This window comes from Canis lupus, chromosome 4, assembly GCF_003254725.2.
Source record: "Canis lupus dingo isolate Sandy chromosome 4, ASM325472v2, whole genome shotgun sequence".
NCBI classification, from domain to species: domain Eukaryota; kingdom Metazoa; phylum Chordata; class Mammalia; order Carnivora; family Canidae; genus Canis; species Canis lupus.
Genome location: NC_064246.1, coordinates 71,731,838 through 71,748,583, shown reverse-complemented (window position 1 = coordinate 71,748,583; position 16,746 = coordinate 71,731,838). Strand labels below are relative to the sequence as shown.

Here is a 16,746-nt window from a genome sequence, read left to right as displayed (position 1 = left end):
TGTAGAGTTTTAACTTCCCTATTTGAAATAAAAGTCTATCTAGTTGTCCAAATATATTTATCTCCTTATTTTTTTTTTTTGAGATTTTATTTATTAGATCATGAGCAGTGGGGGAGGGCTGAGGGAGAAGCAGATTCCTGGTGAGCAGGGAGCCTGATGTAGGACTTGATATGAGGACCCATTATCATGACCTGAGCTGAAGGCCTTTGCTGAGCCACCCAGGTGCCCATTATCTCCTGTTTATTATCCTCCATATTGTATCCACAAAAGACCCTAAAGAATACAACATTCCAATTAATTATGCCTTTTTTTTTTTTAATTTCTCTACAATAGTCACACACAGAGAGAGAGGCAGAGACACAGGCAGAGGGAGAAGCAGACTCCATGCACCAGGAGCCTGCCTCCCAGGGATCCCATTTTTTTTTTTAATTATGCCTTTTGATATTATTTAGGTGTATTTCTTTTATTATTAAGAAAAAGTGTTTTTTTTCAAAATTAATCATCTATTTATTTTTACATTTTTTAAAATTTAAATTAAATTTGCCAACATATAGTATAACACCCAGTGCTCATCCCATCAAGTGCCCTCCTCAGTGCCTGTGAACCTGTTATGAGGAAAAAATGTTAAAGATTATCTCAGGTTATTGAGGATGGTGACAGTTGAGAACCAAACTATTCATATAATTCATTTACTTCCTCTATGTCACCCAATTGTAGAGTGACATTATCAGAGGAAAAAAGATTAAATTTCTTGGGATAATTTTTTTTTTGTCTCTCTGGGGTAAATAATTCAAGAAATTTGAAATATTCTCATGATTTTTGTAGAAGTCCCTGGCCACAAATCCAGTGTGGGAAAGTCAGAAATGAACAAAATTCTGAGTTTATAGTTTAAAACATTAAAAGTAAAAATGAAATTACCTAAAATCTTACCTTTGGATACTTTGTTTTTTACTTTTCACCTTCCATATCTTTTTATTTTTTAAATTTTTATTTGTTTTTCTAAGATTTTATTTTTAAGCAATCTCTGTACCCAACATGGGGTTCAAACCCATAACCCTGAGGTCAAGTCACATGCTGCACGGACTGAGCCAGTCAGGTGCCCCCTTAGTGCAATGTCATTCATGTACTATTCACATACTAATTTTGCTTAGCATATGTGTTATTTTCCTAAACAGATTTGTATATTTTCCATCACAATTTTTATTCACTATATTTTATGTTGATATGTAGTAGTTCAGTTATTTTCCCAATACTGACAAATTTTCAAGTCTAAATTGGAAATTTTTTTTGATCTTTTCAGAAGCAAGAGAAAAAGAAGAGGAAATGAACAGAGAGAAAGAATTAAGAAGGCAAAATGAAGATATTGAACCAACATCTTCAGGCGCACATGTAGTCAGAGACTGCTCTAAATCATCATCCAGGTGCTTGACTTTCTCAAAAAGATTCTTTTAAACTGTCATTCCCATTTAGGTATTTAGTTTTAGATAATTGAAATTGGTAGTTTTTGCAAAGAAAAAAAGGAGAGGATAATGACTGATTTTTTTCCAAGAAACTTAATTTTCTTTTTAAAGATCTCTAGTTCTAATTAGAGGTCAGCAAGTAAGCACTATCAGATTTTAGTTTTCTCAGAGATAGAAAGCTAACAGCAGCTTCTTTTGTTGGTCACCACAATTACTATACATTGGAACTATGGGAAGTCATCTTTAGTGGTCCTAGGAAGGGACACGGTGACGTTTTTACTTGGAGGGAGAGAGCCCATAATTAAAAAGAATTTTCTTGAAATTTTATAAACAATATACATTTTTAAATAAATAATAATATACCTTAGTTAAGGACTTTTGATGGCCCTTTTGCCAGTGGCTTTCATATATTCGAAAAAAATAACAGTAAAACATACAGGCAGGAGAAAACTGCTAAATGACTTTTCATTGAGGTATCTCGAAGTTTTGTAATTTTTGCATAATTTTAATTGCCTAAGGCTATGCATTTTTTGTGTGTGATTTTGATGTCTTTAAAATAAATAAATAAATGATTATTTCTTTCTCCACTTGAATTTGGACCCATAATTTATATGTATATTAATAAACTTACTAGATTTGATATTTTTTTCTCATTCTCTAGTTTCTTAAAAAATCTTACCTATATCATATTTCATTGTACTAACATTTTTTCATGTGTTTGGTCATATTTTAATGTTTTTAAGATCTATTTCTTAAGGAGATCCCTAGGTGGCTCGTCGGTTTAGTGCCCACCTTCAACCCAGGGCATAATCCTGGAGTCTTGGGGTCGAGTCCCGCATCGGGCTCCCTGCATGGAGCCTGCTTCTCATTCTGCCTGTGTCTCTGCCTCTCTCTCTCTCTCTGTGTCTCTCATGAATAAATAAATAAAATCTTAAAAAAAAAAAAAGATCTATTTCTTAGGCAATTATTTTCCCTCACATAGGAGATTATTATGCAATTCTGTTTTTCTAGATTTAATAAAAATTACTTTAATATTTTAAACGAGAAATTATTATGAAATATTTAAGACTTTCAAAGGATAATAAAGGACAGTACTCATTAGACAACTTAAGAAGTAAACTTTTACAGTGAACACTTCCTAGAACTGCCTTCCATTGTGTTATCCTCCCTTTTTTGCAGAAGTAACCAATTTTCTAAATGTAAATTTTTTTCACGTATCTCTTTATAATGTTATGATGTATTTCTGTATCCCTGAGACATATATAATATTATTTTGTATATATAAGACCTTTCTCTTTAAATGTCTAGTATAGCACTTAGTGTATTATATTCTATCATGTACTGTTCTTGTATAAGACTATGGACACTGAAGGTCAGGGATGTTATTCCCTTAATTGAACAAAAAGTTTTTGTTACAAAGTATGTCATACATATAAAACTTTAGATATCCTACATTTAAAGCAAACAGTGGATTAAATACCAATAGTGTAGGGCTTTACCAGTGTGAAGTTGTCTCTCTGCTTGTATTTCTCTCCTCCAGTTTGTTTATCCTTCCTTCTTCTTTTTGATTGTTTTTTTTTTTTAGATATAAGTGTATTCCTAAATAATGTTATTTTATATGATTTCTTATTTTATATTGAAGCTGTTAATGCTGTTGTGAGTGTACTTAAAAAAAAATCTTTTTTAAATTCAAGATTTTTTTGGGGGGGTGGGAGAAGGAGAAGCACAGGAAGAGGTAGAGTGAATCCTAAGCAGGCCCATGCCCAGCATGGAACTGACAATGGGGCTCGATCTCATGACCCTGAGATCATGACCTGAGTTGAAATCAAGAGTCGGGCATTTTACTGACTGAGTCACCTAGATGCTATGCCTACTCTACACACAACGTAGGAATTGAACTCGGGACCCTGAGAACAAGACTTGAGCAGAGATCAAGAGTCAGATGCTTAACCAACTGAATCACCCAGGTGCCCCACAGCAAGATATTTTTGAGATTCATTCATGTTGGCAAATGAGACTATAGTTCATTTATATTCAGTGCAGTTTGGTTTTCCTTTTAGGAATATACTGTTATTTTTCTAATTTCTAATCAATTTAGGGCTTTTTTCTATATTATCATAAAATACATTTTTAGTGACTGCCTTGTAGCCATCCTGTTTTTTGTTTTTTCCTAAGACTTTATATGTTTAATAGAGAGGGAGAGAGAGAGGGTATGTGTGTGGTGGACAGTGGTGAGGAGCAGAGGGAGAGAGAGAATCTCAAGCCGACTTCTTGCTGAGCATGGAGCCCAATGCAGACTCCATCTCATGACCCTGAGATCATGACCTGAGTGGAAACAAGAGTCAGATGTTTAACTGACTGAGCCACTTAGGCACCCCATCATCCTCTGTCTTATATGCACCAAAGCTTCCCTTCCTTTCTTCCTTCTTCCCTTCCTCCCTTCCTTTCATAGAAGTTTATTGAATACATTGCAAGGGAACAGTAGGTATGGCAGTGATGGAGAGACTGCTGTACAGAAATTTCGTTAGATGATATATCTAGTATTAGACTTGATAGGTCTTTGAGTTAAGTACATATTTATCTTTATGAGGTTTGGCTCAATTATTTTCTAAAGACTTTATATCCATTTACATTACCACCAGCGGAGTGCAAGAAGTTCTGTTGCTCCACATGCTTGCCAACACCCATTATTATTACACATTTGTATATTTGCCAATCTGATTGTTGTGAAGTGATACCCTTATGGTATTCATTTGAATTTTGCTGGTAACCAATGTAGTTGTGCATCATTTTTAAAAAGATTTTTTGTAATATATTTTTTCTTCTGCAGGATTTTCTACTGGGTTGCTTGATGTTTATTACTAATTTTTATTTTTCAGTTGTGTTCTTTAAATAGAAGTTTCAAATTCTAATGTATTCTGGTTTATTAACCTTTTTTGTGATGTTTTTGTGTGTTTTTTTTAAGATTTGTTTATTTGAGAGAGATATTTATTTGAGACAGAGTCAGTGTGCACTGGGGAGAGGGGCAAAGAGAGAGGGAGAGAAGCAAACCCCTTGCTAAGCTTGGAGTCTGACACCCGACATAGGGCTTGATCCCATGACCCTGAGATCACCACCTTAGCTGAAATCAAGAGTCAGACACCCAACCGATTGAACCACCCAGGCACCCCTGTGGTGTTTTTGTGTTTTAAGAAATGAGTCCTTACTCTGAGATCATAAAATAACTTCCTATTTTTTTTTTTAAGATTTATTGGGGTGCCTGAGAGGCTCAGTTGATTAAGCGTCTGCCTTGGGCTCGGGTCAAGATCCCCAGGTCTTGGGCTCCAGCCCTGCGTTGGACACTCTGCTCAGTGGAGAGTCTGCTTCTTCTCCCTCTGACCTTCCCTGCTGCTTGTGTTCTTGTGTGCATACTTGCTCTCTCCCAAATGAATAAATAAAAAGTCTTTTATCCCAGAGAAGAAAACAGTCACATGTCTTACCTCCTATCCTAGTACCAGAGCCTGTAAAGGTGAACCCACTGGGGCTGGCTGGGGGAAAGGAGGAAGCTTGCTCCAGAAGGAACTGTCTGAGGTTATCATAAGGGCTTTCTCTAAATATGGGAAAAGGGAATAGATCATTTGGTGAAGTCAATTGTACATACCTTTTTGTAGGTCTAAAAAAAGAACAAAGCTTTTATATAACAGGAATCCAGTTCTTCAGGGATACCAAGAGGAAATTTTTTTTTTTAAAGGTTTTTATTTATTTATTCATGAGAGACACACAGAGAGAGGGGCAGAGACCGGCAGAGAGAGAGGAAGAAGCAGGCTCCATGCAGGGAGCCTGATGTGGGACTCAATCCCAGAACTCCAGGATCACGCCCTGGGCCAAAGGCAGGCACTAAACTGCTGAGCCACCCAGGGATCCCCCCAAAAGGAATTTTTAAGTCATTTTTGGTGCAACCTAGCTGGAAATTAGCATGTAATTGTTCGAGCCTTGCTGAATAAAAGTTTAACCTTCAAAAAAAAATCTTTTGATAAAAGATTGTATTTATTTATTTGAGAGAGAGAAAGTATGTGCACGCACTAACTGGGGGAAGGGTCTGAGGGAGAGGGAGAGGCAGACACCCCACTGAACAGGGTACCCAGTGTGAGGCTGGAGCCCAGAACCCTGGGATCTTGACCCGAGCCCAAGGCAGATGCTTAATCGACTGAACCATCTGGGCACCTCAGCTTCCTATGTATTTTTTCCTGAAGTTTTCAAGTTTTGTTTTTCATATTTAGGTTTTTAATTAATGTAGAATTGCTTTTTGTGGATAATGGTGAAGTTGTCATCCAGTTTTATTTTTCCTTCATATGGATAATCAATTTTCCCAGCCTCTTTATTTTTAATTTTTGAAACATTTAATAGACTTTATTTATTTTAAAAAAAGACTTATTTACTTATTCATGAGAGACACAGATAGAGAGAGAAAGGCAGAGACACAGGCAGAGGGAGAAGTAGACTTCTCGCAGGGAGCCCGATGTGGGACTCGATCCTGGATCCCGGGATCATGACCTGAGTCGAAGGCAGCACCCAACTGCCGAGCCACGCAGGTGTCCCAATGGACTTTATTTTTTAAATGAGTTTTAGGCTCATAGCAACATTGAATAGAGGTGCAGAGGTATTTTTCCATATACCCCTTGTTCTCCTATATTCACAGCCTCCCCCATCATCAACATCCTCCACCAGAGTGGTACATTTGTTACAATCCATGAACCTGTGCTGACATGTCATCACGAAGAATCCATAGTTTTCATGAGGGTTTGCTCTTTGATAACTATACATTCTGTAGGATAAGTATGTACTGACAGGTAGCCATCATTATAGTATCAATCAGAGTAGTTTCAGTGCCTTAAACATCCTCTGTGCTCTACCTACTTTTTCTTGCCTCCTCCTGACTCCTAACAACCACTGACCTTTCAAATTTTTATTGAAGTATTTTATACACATTATAAAATCAAACATTATAAAACCTTGTTTTTCCCTAGTCATAATTTCTTGTTTCTCAGAGAAAACTATTTAAATTTTTTTGTTTTTCATTTTTAATTTACCTTCATATTTCTCAATTGTAACCTTCATGTCTGGCTTCTTTCACTTTGCAAGATATTTTCCAGGTTTGTGTTGTATTAGAACGTCATTCCTTTAAATGGCTGAATAGTATTCCATTGTATATAAACATCACAATTTGTTTATCCATTTCCATTTGTTGAGGAACATATAGATTGTTCTCACCTTTTGAGTACTCTCAATGTAATGAACATTAGTGTACAAATATATGTTTTTGAGTGTTTAATTCTTTTTTTTTTTTTTAATTTTATTTATTTATGATAGTCACATAGAGAGAGAGAGAGAGAGAGAGGCAGAGACATAGGCAGAGGGAGAAGCAGGCTCCATGCACCGGGAGCCTGACGTGGGATTCGATCCGGGGTTTCCAGGATCGCGCCCTGGGCCAAAGGTAGGCGCCAAACCACTGCGCCACCCAGGGATCCCTGAGTGTTTAATTCTTTTTTTTTTTTTTTTAAAGTTTCTTTTTTTTTTTTTTTAATTTTTATTTATTTATGATAGTCACAGAGAGAGAGAGAGAGAGAGAGAGGCAGAGACACAGGCAGAGGGAGAAGCAGGCTCCATGCACCGGGAGCCCGATGTGGGATTCGATCCCGGGTCTCCAGGATCGCGCCCTGGGCCAAAGGCAGGCGCCAAACCGCTGCGCCACCCAGGGATCCCTAATTCTTTTGAGTATAAGCCTAGAAGTGGAATTTACGAGTCATAAGGTAGTTTTATGTTTATCTTTCTTTTTAAGGAATTGCCACACTGTTCCACAGTGATTGCACCATTTTACATTCCTATCAACAATGTATGAGGATTTCAGTTTTTTCACATTCTTGCCATTATAGTTATTTTCCATTTTGTTCTGTTTTTATTGTAGTCATTCTAGTAGGTGTGAAGTGGTATCTCATTGCAGTTTTGATTTTCGTTTCCCCTAATATCTAATGATGTCGAGCATCTTTTGATGTGCTTATTGGCCATTTGCATATAATCTTTGAAGAAATAATGAAGTTCTGTAACCATTTTTATTTATTTTTTTTTAAGATTTATTTATTTATGAGAGACACACAGAGAAAGAGAGAGAGAGGCAGAGACATAAGCAGAGGGAGAAGCGGGCTCCTCACAGGGAGCCTGATGTGGGACTTGATCCCAGATCCTGGGATCACAACCTGTGCCGAAGGCAGGCGCCCAACCGCTGAGCCACCCAGGCATCCCTGTAACCATTTTTAAATTGAATTATTTGCCTTTCTGTTGTTGAATTATAAGAGTTCTTCATATATTCTGCTTATTAAACTCTGTATATGATTTGCAGATATTTTCTTCCATTCCATAGGTTATCTTTTCACTTTTTAAAATATATTTTTTTAAATAAACTCTATGCCACATGTGGGGCTTGAACTCACATTCTCTACCAACTGAGTCAGCCAGCGCCCCTGTCTTTTCACTTTAATAATTTACTTTGATGCATTAGAGTTTTAAATTTCGATGAAGTCCAACTTACATATTTTTTCTTTTTGTTGCTTATGCCTTTGGTATTGTATCTAAGAATCCATTGCCAAAGTATAGATCATGAAGATCTCCCCTCTTTTCTTTTAAGAGTTTTATGGTTTTAGCTCTTATATTTTGGTCATTGATTCATTTTGGGTTAATTTTGCATATGGTGTGAAGTCGGGGTCCAACTTTTTTCTTGTCATGGCTTTTGGCTTATCTTGGTGATTCCAATATGTAATGTAAGGTACATTGCAGCTTAGTTTTCTATTTTATGGATGTTCAGCAGTCATTACATGGTGATCATTTTCTTCACTATCTTTAGATGCATGCTTGTTATATCTAAATTATTTCTAATGATAATTTTAATTTGGTTCTGGAATTCTTCTCTGTTGGCTGTATTTCATTCAGATTGATTGATTGATTGATTGATTTTAGGGGACCCAGGCATCTCCTATAATTACATATTTAATGCTTAGCTAAGCTCTCTTTTAAAAAGTCAGCTGAGGGGTGCTTGCTTGGGTGGCTCAGCTGGTTAAGCATCTGCCCTTGGCTTACGTTGTGATCCTGGGTCTTGGAATTGGGCCCCATGTTGGGCTCCTTGCTCAGCGAGAAGTCTGCTTGTTCCTCCCTCTGCCATTCCCCCTCCTTGTGTTTCTCTTTCTTTATCTCTCTCTCTAATAAAATCTTTTAAAAAAGTCAGCTGAGAAAAATATTAGGTTTTTGACTCCTCAGATACATATTATTTCTCAGGTTCATAACTTGGTACCCCATTGAATTAAGGCATATTTTAAATGTGGAATGGTTCTGTTTTCTGTCACATTTTTGGACATAATTTAATGGACTTTGTTTTTCAGAAATTGAAAATCTGTTAAAAATTATTATTTTTTGTCTTGTGTACATTAGAAGCAGGAAGACCGAAGTGAAACTAGAAGCTGCATAGAAGCTGATACATTCCATTCAGTTTCATGTCAGTATTAAGACTATATAGTCAGCCATGAAATCAATATGGATTCATTTAGTTCTCAGTTCAGTGCTTATTTCTGAACAAGTTAACTCAGTTAAAGCATAGGTGCTAAGGATTAATATTTTAGTTTAGAGCTGTCTGTGCCCTCAATAATTTTGCATTCAGAAAGTCTGTGAAAATCTGTGATTTTTAAACTAGTATAGCTAGAATTTGTGACTTGATGAGAAAATTTTGGAGTGTGACTACTTTAATAAAAATGTACTCAGTCATTCAGCTGTTATTGAGTATCTGTTGTGGAGTAAGCACTGCTTTAGGCATTGGGGCTATAGCAATTAACAAGTCAAATGATATCTGTGAGCTCCTATTGTTGTGGGGTGTTTGAGGAGACAGATAACAGATTATAAACAACTACATAACCAATCAAATAAGATAATTTAGGTATGTGATAAAGATAATCGAAGTAAGATAATGAAGAAAATGGTGACTGATAGCAGTGTGTTCCATAAAGTTGAGAAAGGGGGCATATAAATCCTCTTTGAGGAGGTGATATTTGATGAGATCTGAATGAACAAAAAAGCCATTTAAAAATCCATTCCTGCAGAGGGGACTTGCAAGTGCAAAGACCCTCATGCTGGACCAACCTTAACCTCTTCAGTTTGAAAGAAGGCCTGTGGGGCTGGAGCCTAGGGAGCTAAACCATTGCAAAAACAAAGAGAAAACTCTCTTTGTGAAGCTTTGCCTGCTCTAAAGGTAGGAACCTTTGTATATGGACAGCATGCATGTATGCATTTTCTTTGATATATTGAATTTAGATGAAAATAAAAAAGAAAAATTTCATTTTTTCTTCATTAGATATTGATTGCCTGTTATATGTTGGGTATCATTTAGATAAGGTGTTAGAGACAGCAATGAACACAACAGATTTCTGCTTTCATAGAGTTTACATACTAGACATGTTTAATTTTTTAGTATTTTATTTATTTGAGAGAGAGAGAGAGAGAGAGAGAGAGAGCATGAGATGGGGGAGAGTCAGAGGGAGAAACAGACTCCCCGCTGAGTGGGGAGTCCAATTCAGGATTTGATCCTGGAACTTGGGATCATAACCTGAGTTGAAGACAGATGCTTAACCCACTGAACCACCCGGGTGCCCCATACTAGAAATATTTTAGTAGAGGGCAGTATTACTTTGAATTTTATAAAATATTTGATAGAATTGATATAATTAGGAATGTAATTCTCAACCCTTTGGGATGCGGTAGGAGGTGGAGGTGGTGACTTTCAGAATGTCTAGAGGTGTGTAATAAAGACCTCAATGAAAGTGTGTAACAGTTCACAAGTGTGCTGGGTGAAAAAACAGTTGAGAATCAGTGGGATACTCTCTAGACTAAGATAGTTGTAGAATCCAGGGTTGCTACATATAACATTTTAGCAACTCTGCAAATTTGAATTAACAAATAATTTGTATTTCAGAAAATATATTGAAATGTTTTCTCACACAACTGGCTTTATTTGCTTCTTTGGTAAACAGTGATTGGATTCAGTTATAGTAAAGAGAGACATTGGTCATCTTGGTGGTTTTCTTTCTTATGGATGTAGTATTTTGTAGTTTTTCTTCCATATTCCAGTTGTTCTGCTGGCTCTTTATGAGTTAGGATGACCTAATGGGCACTTTAATTTACATTTAGGTTAAGATAAGTAGATAAAAGAAACTTTTTACTTTAAGATAAAATAGTATCCGAGTTACACATTTAATGCTTGATTTACAGATTTAACAAGTTACACATTAATTAATTAATTTAAAATAAAACACAGTTGTTAAAAGGCAAAAGCAGGGTTTCCTGGGAATTTAGTATTATCTCTAGAGTGTATTCTTTGTTGCAGCAGAGGCAAAGAGTTTATGTTTCTGTATTTTCAGGGATACAAGCAGCAGTGAGAGTGAAGAGAGTTCTGGTTCTTCTGATGATGAGTTAATTGGCCCTCCTTTACCTCTTAAAATGATGGAAGAACCAAGTAATCATATCGAGGAAGATATCCTCGGTCCTTTACCTCCACCTCTTTATGAAGAAGTAGAAGAAGATGATGATGATGATGGTGATTCAGAGGAGGAGGAGGTAAGTATTTCAGTAGTAATTTAACACTTCATTAGAGTAGTGTAGGGGTCAGTTTCCTGCTGTTATTTATGATTGAGAGCAAATAAAAAACAGTTTTGAGTTTACTACTGATAGCCCTTGTTGAAAGTACTCTAAAGGATGTATGAGGAATAGGGAAATATAACTCTGAAATAATAAATGGATAAGAGGAAGCAGAGAGTTAAAAAAAAGGGGAGTTAATTAATAAACATTTTGTTAAATCTACATAAGCATGTAGTGTAAATAATGGTAATGAATAATTTTAGGCTTTTTCTTTTTTTTTTTTAATTTTTATTTATTTATGATAGTCACACAGAGAGAGAGAGAGGCAGAGACACAGGCAGAGGGAGAAGCAGGCTCCATGCACCGGGAGCCCGATGTGGGACTCGATCCCGGGTCCCCAGGATCGCGCCCTGGGCCAAAGGCAGGCGCTAAACCGCTGCGCCACCCAGGGATCCCAAATAATTTTAGGCTTTTTCTTAATAAGATTTTATCTATTTGAGAGAAAGAAGGAGAGAGAACATGCATGAGTGGAGAGAGAGGCAGAGGGAGGAGCAGACTCCCCGCTGAGCAGGGAGCCCCACTTGGAGCTGAGTCCCAGGACCCTGTGATCATGACCTGAGTCAAAGGCAGTCCTTAACCAACTGAGCCACCAGGTGCCCCAATTTAGGGGAATTTAAAAACAAAGTGGATCTAAAATTAAAAGCAATAACATGGAAGATAGAGTAGAATCAGTTCATTCATTTTGAAGTCCTTGTATTATTTAGGAGGAGGCTAGAGCTATTCATTAACTTTAGTTTAAGTATGCAAGTTATAATTTAAGAGTAATTGCCCAAAGAACAGAAATAAGTTGTATAACCCCCAAATAGGAAAAGAAAACATAAAACCATTGTTGTATACTTTGTGTGCTTGATACCTGGAGTGGATAATTTTTTAATATCACCCTCTTCTGTGATAAGTTATTTTCTGTAATGATTATGAGATGAAACAAGTAATGATCAGAAAAGAAACAACTTTTGCAGATCCGTCAGTGACTTCACAAAATGGGCCTTCTTTGCATATTCTTGTTCAATACCCAATATACCAAATTTGTCAATTTATGTTAATTCATGGATGATCAAAGAAAGCTTTTTATTTATTTATTTTAGAGACAGAGAGAGAGAGAGAACATGCCAGCAGAGAGGCACAAAGTGGGAGGGATAAAGAATTTCAAGCTAACTCCAGGCTGAGGGCCGAGTCCAATGCAGGGCTTGATCTCAAGATCCTGAGATCATAACCTGAGTGGAACCAAGAGTTGGGACGCTAATCCACTGAGCCATCGAGGTGCCCCTGATCAAAGAAAGCTTTTAATTTTAATTTTGAAAAAATTTTTTCATGTGAAACATGAGATGTATGTGTGTATAATAGTGTATGCACATGTATGTGAAATTAAAAAGAAGGCACATAGGATAAATTTGATAGTTTCATTGAAACCTTGTTTCATAATAGATATCTGAAACTGTGGTGTTGACCATATATATATATTTTTTATTTTGATACCAATTCTAGTGGCTTTTAAAAAATACCTGCTTGGGGCAGCCTGGGTGGCTCAGCAGTTTAGCGCCGCCTTCAGCCCAGGTCATGATCCTGAGGACCCGGGGTCGAGTCCTGCATCGGGCTCCCTGCATGGAGCTTGCTTCTCCCTCTACCTGTGTCTCTGCCTCTCTCTCTCTCATGAATAAATGAATAAAATCTTTAAAAATAAATAAATATTAAAAAATACCTGTTTTCACTAACTTATCTTTTCTAGGAAAATACCATTTTGTAATATATTTGATAAAAACTTCTAAAGTTTTTTTTTGTAAAAATCAGAAAAATGGCTAGATTATGGTAAATATTGTCATCAAATGCTCTGCTTTAGAATGTTTTTGGTGAGAACAATTAGGCATACAAACATTGCCCTTTTGAATTCTTCTGCCAACCTAGTCTCCTGTCTTTTGTTTTTTCTCAAAGAATAACATTCAAAGAATAACAGAATGAGAGATACTCAAGTATTGTTTCTTTGTTTTAATATATCAGTTTGTTTTGAATCTGCTGCTTAAATGCAGAAATTTGTAGTACAGCAAGGATTGGAGATATGAAACTACACTTGAAGTAAGCTTGAATGACTCAAAACATTATCTGTAAACATACATATCAGTATTTTATGTGCATGTTGCGGTGCAGACCGTATGTCAGTATGTATGTGTGTGTTATGGTGCAGACTGTATAACAGGAAGTTCTCTAAATTAACTTCAGGTAGGATACAATATTTATTGAAAAATAAAAGTATGCCAATTTGAAGCTTTCATATATATTATCAAAACTGAGCACTAATCATAGTAAAAAACAAAATTCTAAACTGACGTTTTAGAATTGCCAGCAAATGATGATAATGAAAAACACTCATCTTTGGTTGATTTTATTATTGTTTTAAGGTTCTTTACAGAAAATGCTCCCCCTTAGTGTGTGTACCACTTCCATTGCAATGCTCTTAATATGCCATTGAAGAAGACTCCATCATTCCAGTAAAAGACAGGAAAGGAGAAAAAAGAAGTAGAGAAAAAAATTTTGGTAAATAAAGATAAAAAAATAAGGTGGTAGACATGAATACACATATATCAGTATTAACAATAAATGTAAGTGGACTAACTTGCCACTTAAAATTCTCAGATTAGATTTAAAAATTCGGGTATAATCTGTTTACAAATGATAAACCTAAAATGTAATGACATAGAAGAGTTGAAAGAAAGAGGAATAGAATATAGCAGGAAAATACTAATTGAAAGATAACTGATTAATCTTATAAAATTAATGTAAGACAAAATAATTTTTAAGTCATAATTAGTCTAATTAGCCAAATGAATGTCATTACTTAGTGGTAAAGGAAACAATTTATTCTGGAAAATTTGGCATTCCTTAACCTCTGAATTTAACACATAGATTTAAATCAAAATTTGACAGAATTGGGGATCCCTAGGTGGCTCAGCGGTTTGGCACCTGCCTTCGGTCCAGGCATGATCCTGGAGTTCCGGGATCGAGTCCCACATCGAGCTCCCTGCATGGAGCCTGCTTCTCCCTCTGCCTCTCTCTCTCTGTGTCTATCATGAATGAATAAATAAAATCTTTAAAAAAAAATTTGACAGAATTAACAAGGAATAGACAAATCTACAATCATGATGGAGAGATTCAGAAATTGTTAAGAAAACTAGTAAGAGTATAGTAGTGAACAATACAAATGCATATTTTTTTTAACCGAACATATATAGAACACCTATCTAATATTTTCTTTTCAAGCGCATTTGGATAAATCAGAAGTAACAGGAAGGTCACATCTAGGTCACAACATTCTGTGACATGAAAAAGATGTACGTAATTATTTTGCATAGTTCACAGAGTTGGTAATATTTAATTTGATCATAAAATGTGAGAATATTGTGTAGTGAATGTTTGTGTGCCTTCAAAATTCATGTGTTGAAGCCCTAACCCCCCACTATGGCTGCATTTGGAGATGAGACTATGGAAGTAATTCAGGTTAAATTAGGTCATAAGGATGGACTCTGATCTTATAGGATTAGTGTGCTTATAAGAAGAGAAACACGAGAGAGCCAGGTCTGCATATAACAAAGCAAGAAGGTAGGCATCTAACAAGCCAGGAAGAAAGCTCTCAACAGAATCCAAATTTGCCGACACCTTGATCTTGGACTTCTAGCCTCCAGAACTCTGAGAAAATAAATTTCTGATGTTTAAGCCTAGTTTGTGGTGTTTTGTTATGGTAGCCTGAGCTGATTAATATAGGTTTGCAAGACTGACAAGAGGCTGAAGAACAAAAAAAAAAGAGGCTGAAGAACAGTGAAGCCTGGGTGGCTCAGCGATTGAATGTCTGCCTTCAGCTCAGGGTGTGATCCCAGTCCAGGAATCGAGTCCTGCATTGGGCTCCCCTTGAGGAGCTTGCTTCTCCCTCTGCCTACCTCTCTCTGTGTCTCTCATGAATAAATAAACAAACAAACAAATAAATAAAATCTTAAAAAAAAAAAGAGGCTGAAGAACGGAGAATGGAGAAAAAGAAGGCTGTCGTGAACAGGAACAAAATTGCTGTAGCCAAAGCCCAGATGTATGCAAGTACATGTTATCGTGGTGAAGTATCATGTAATTAGTGCATGAAATATCATGTAATTAGTTTTATTAGGGGTAAATGGAAAGATGAGGCTGATGAGATCAAATCCAGAGATCAGTATGGAGTAGAGCAGCTTTCTGGAAGGCATGGAATTTGAATGAACCTTGTAGAGGGTTACATTTTAATGAGCATGGTGGGGTAGGCCACAACCTATCTGTGAAGAGTAAATGGCAGGAACAAAGGCACAATTTACAGGGTTAGATTCTGGATGATGCAAAAATCAATTTACCTAGAATAGAAAGTTGATAAAGATGATCAGGCCTTTGACATAGAACTGATGTGTGAATAAACCCTAAATGCAGCTATGCAGAGAAGTAAAAGCATGCTTGGATATGGGACTTTGAAGCTTGTTTGTAAGCTTTGGCCTTTCATGGCTATAATTGAAGCATTTCAGGAGACTGAATAATGGTTTTCTGGGTGTGTGGGTTTTTTTGTTTTGTTTTGTTTTGTTTTCTGTTTTTCTTAAAGATTTTTTTTATTTGAGAGACAGGGGGAGACTGTGGGAGAGTGAGCAAGCATGACCTGGGGGAAGGGCAGAGAGAGAAGGAGAAGCGGGCTCCCATCTCAAGCAGGCTTCCTGCTGAGCAGGGAGCCCAATGTGAAGCTTGATCCTAACCTGAGCTGAAATAAGGAGTCAACGCCAAAAAAAAAAAAAAAAAAAGTCAGACACTTAACTGACTGAGTCACCTAGGTGCCCCTGTTTTTTGTTTTTTTTTTTTTATAAGATTATATATATTGAGTCTTTTGAAAGTTAATTATTAAGTCTTTTTATGGTGTGCCTTTTTTTTTGTCAACATAGTAAAAGAAAATGCTGATAATAGTATGAAAAGCAAGGCTGTTGATAAGTGTATTGATAACAGCTGTAATTTTATTTTTATTTTCATTTTTAATTTTATTTATTTATTTAAAATTTTTTTAAAGATTTTATTTCTTTATGATAGAGAGAGAGAGAGAGAGAGAGGCAGAGACACAGGCAGAGGGAGAAGCAGGGGGAGAAGCAGGCTCCATGCCGGGAGCCTGACTCAGGACTCAATCCCGGGACTCCAGGACTGCGCCCTGGGCCAAAGGCAGGTGCCAAACCGCTGAGCCACCCAGGGATCCCCAGCCACCCAGGGATCCCCTAATTTATTTTTATTTAAATTCAATTTGCCAACATTTGATATAACACCCAGTGCTCATCCCAGCAAGTACCCTCCTCAGTGCTGGTCACCCAGTTACCCCATCCCCCCACCCACAACAGCCTTAATTTTAAAGTATGCACTAATTGATAATGCAAAGTTTATTAGCATTGTTAATGGATCAACTAAAACTTTGGAAGGGAGACAAAACAGGAGTGGGAGGTTCTCCTTCTGTTTCCCTTTTGGATATATATCATAACCAGCATTCTAAGGCTAGGGCAGAGATGGTGGGTGAAGCAGATGGCTCAGAAATTTGCCGATGTTG

The 16,746-nt window shown here is 36.6% G+C and overlaps 1 protein-coding gene and 1 non-coding gene across 5 annotated transcripts in view; both read left to right on the top strand.

The window, feature by feature from the left end:
* The window catches only part of WDR70 (WD repeat domain 70), a 310,102-nt gene that overhangs the window by 25,079 nt on the left and 268,277 nt on the right, over positions 1-16,746 (top strand). For 3 of the 4 annotated variants that reach the window (XM_049109320.1, XM_049109319.1, XM_025436429.3), the window contains exons 4-5: positions 1,301-1,421; positions 10,895-11,090. In XM_049109320.1, coding sequence (XP_048965277.1) covers positions 1,301-1,421; positions 10,895-11,090 — 317 coding nt within the window. Of the gene's footprint in view, positions 1-1,300; positions 1,422-10,894; positions 11,091-16,746 lie in introns of those variants that run through there. The other variant, XM_025436430.3, reaches the window with a different exon arrangement.
* On the top strand, positions 4,909-5,034 carry LOC112652863 (small nucleolar RNA SNORD22). Its single transcript, XR_003131776.1, has one exon. It is a non-coding gene; the product is annotated as a small nucleolar RNA SNORD22 (small nucleolar RNA).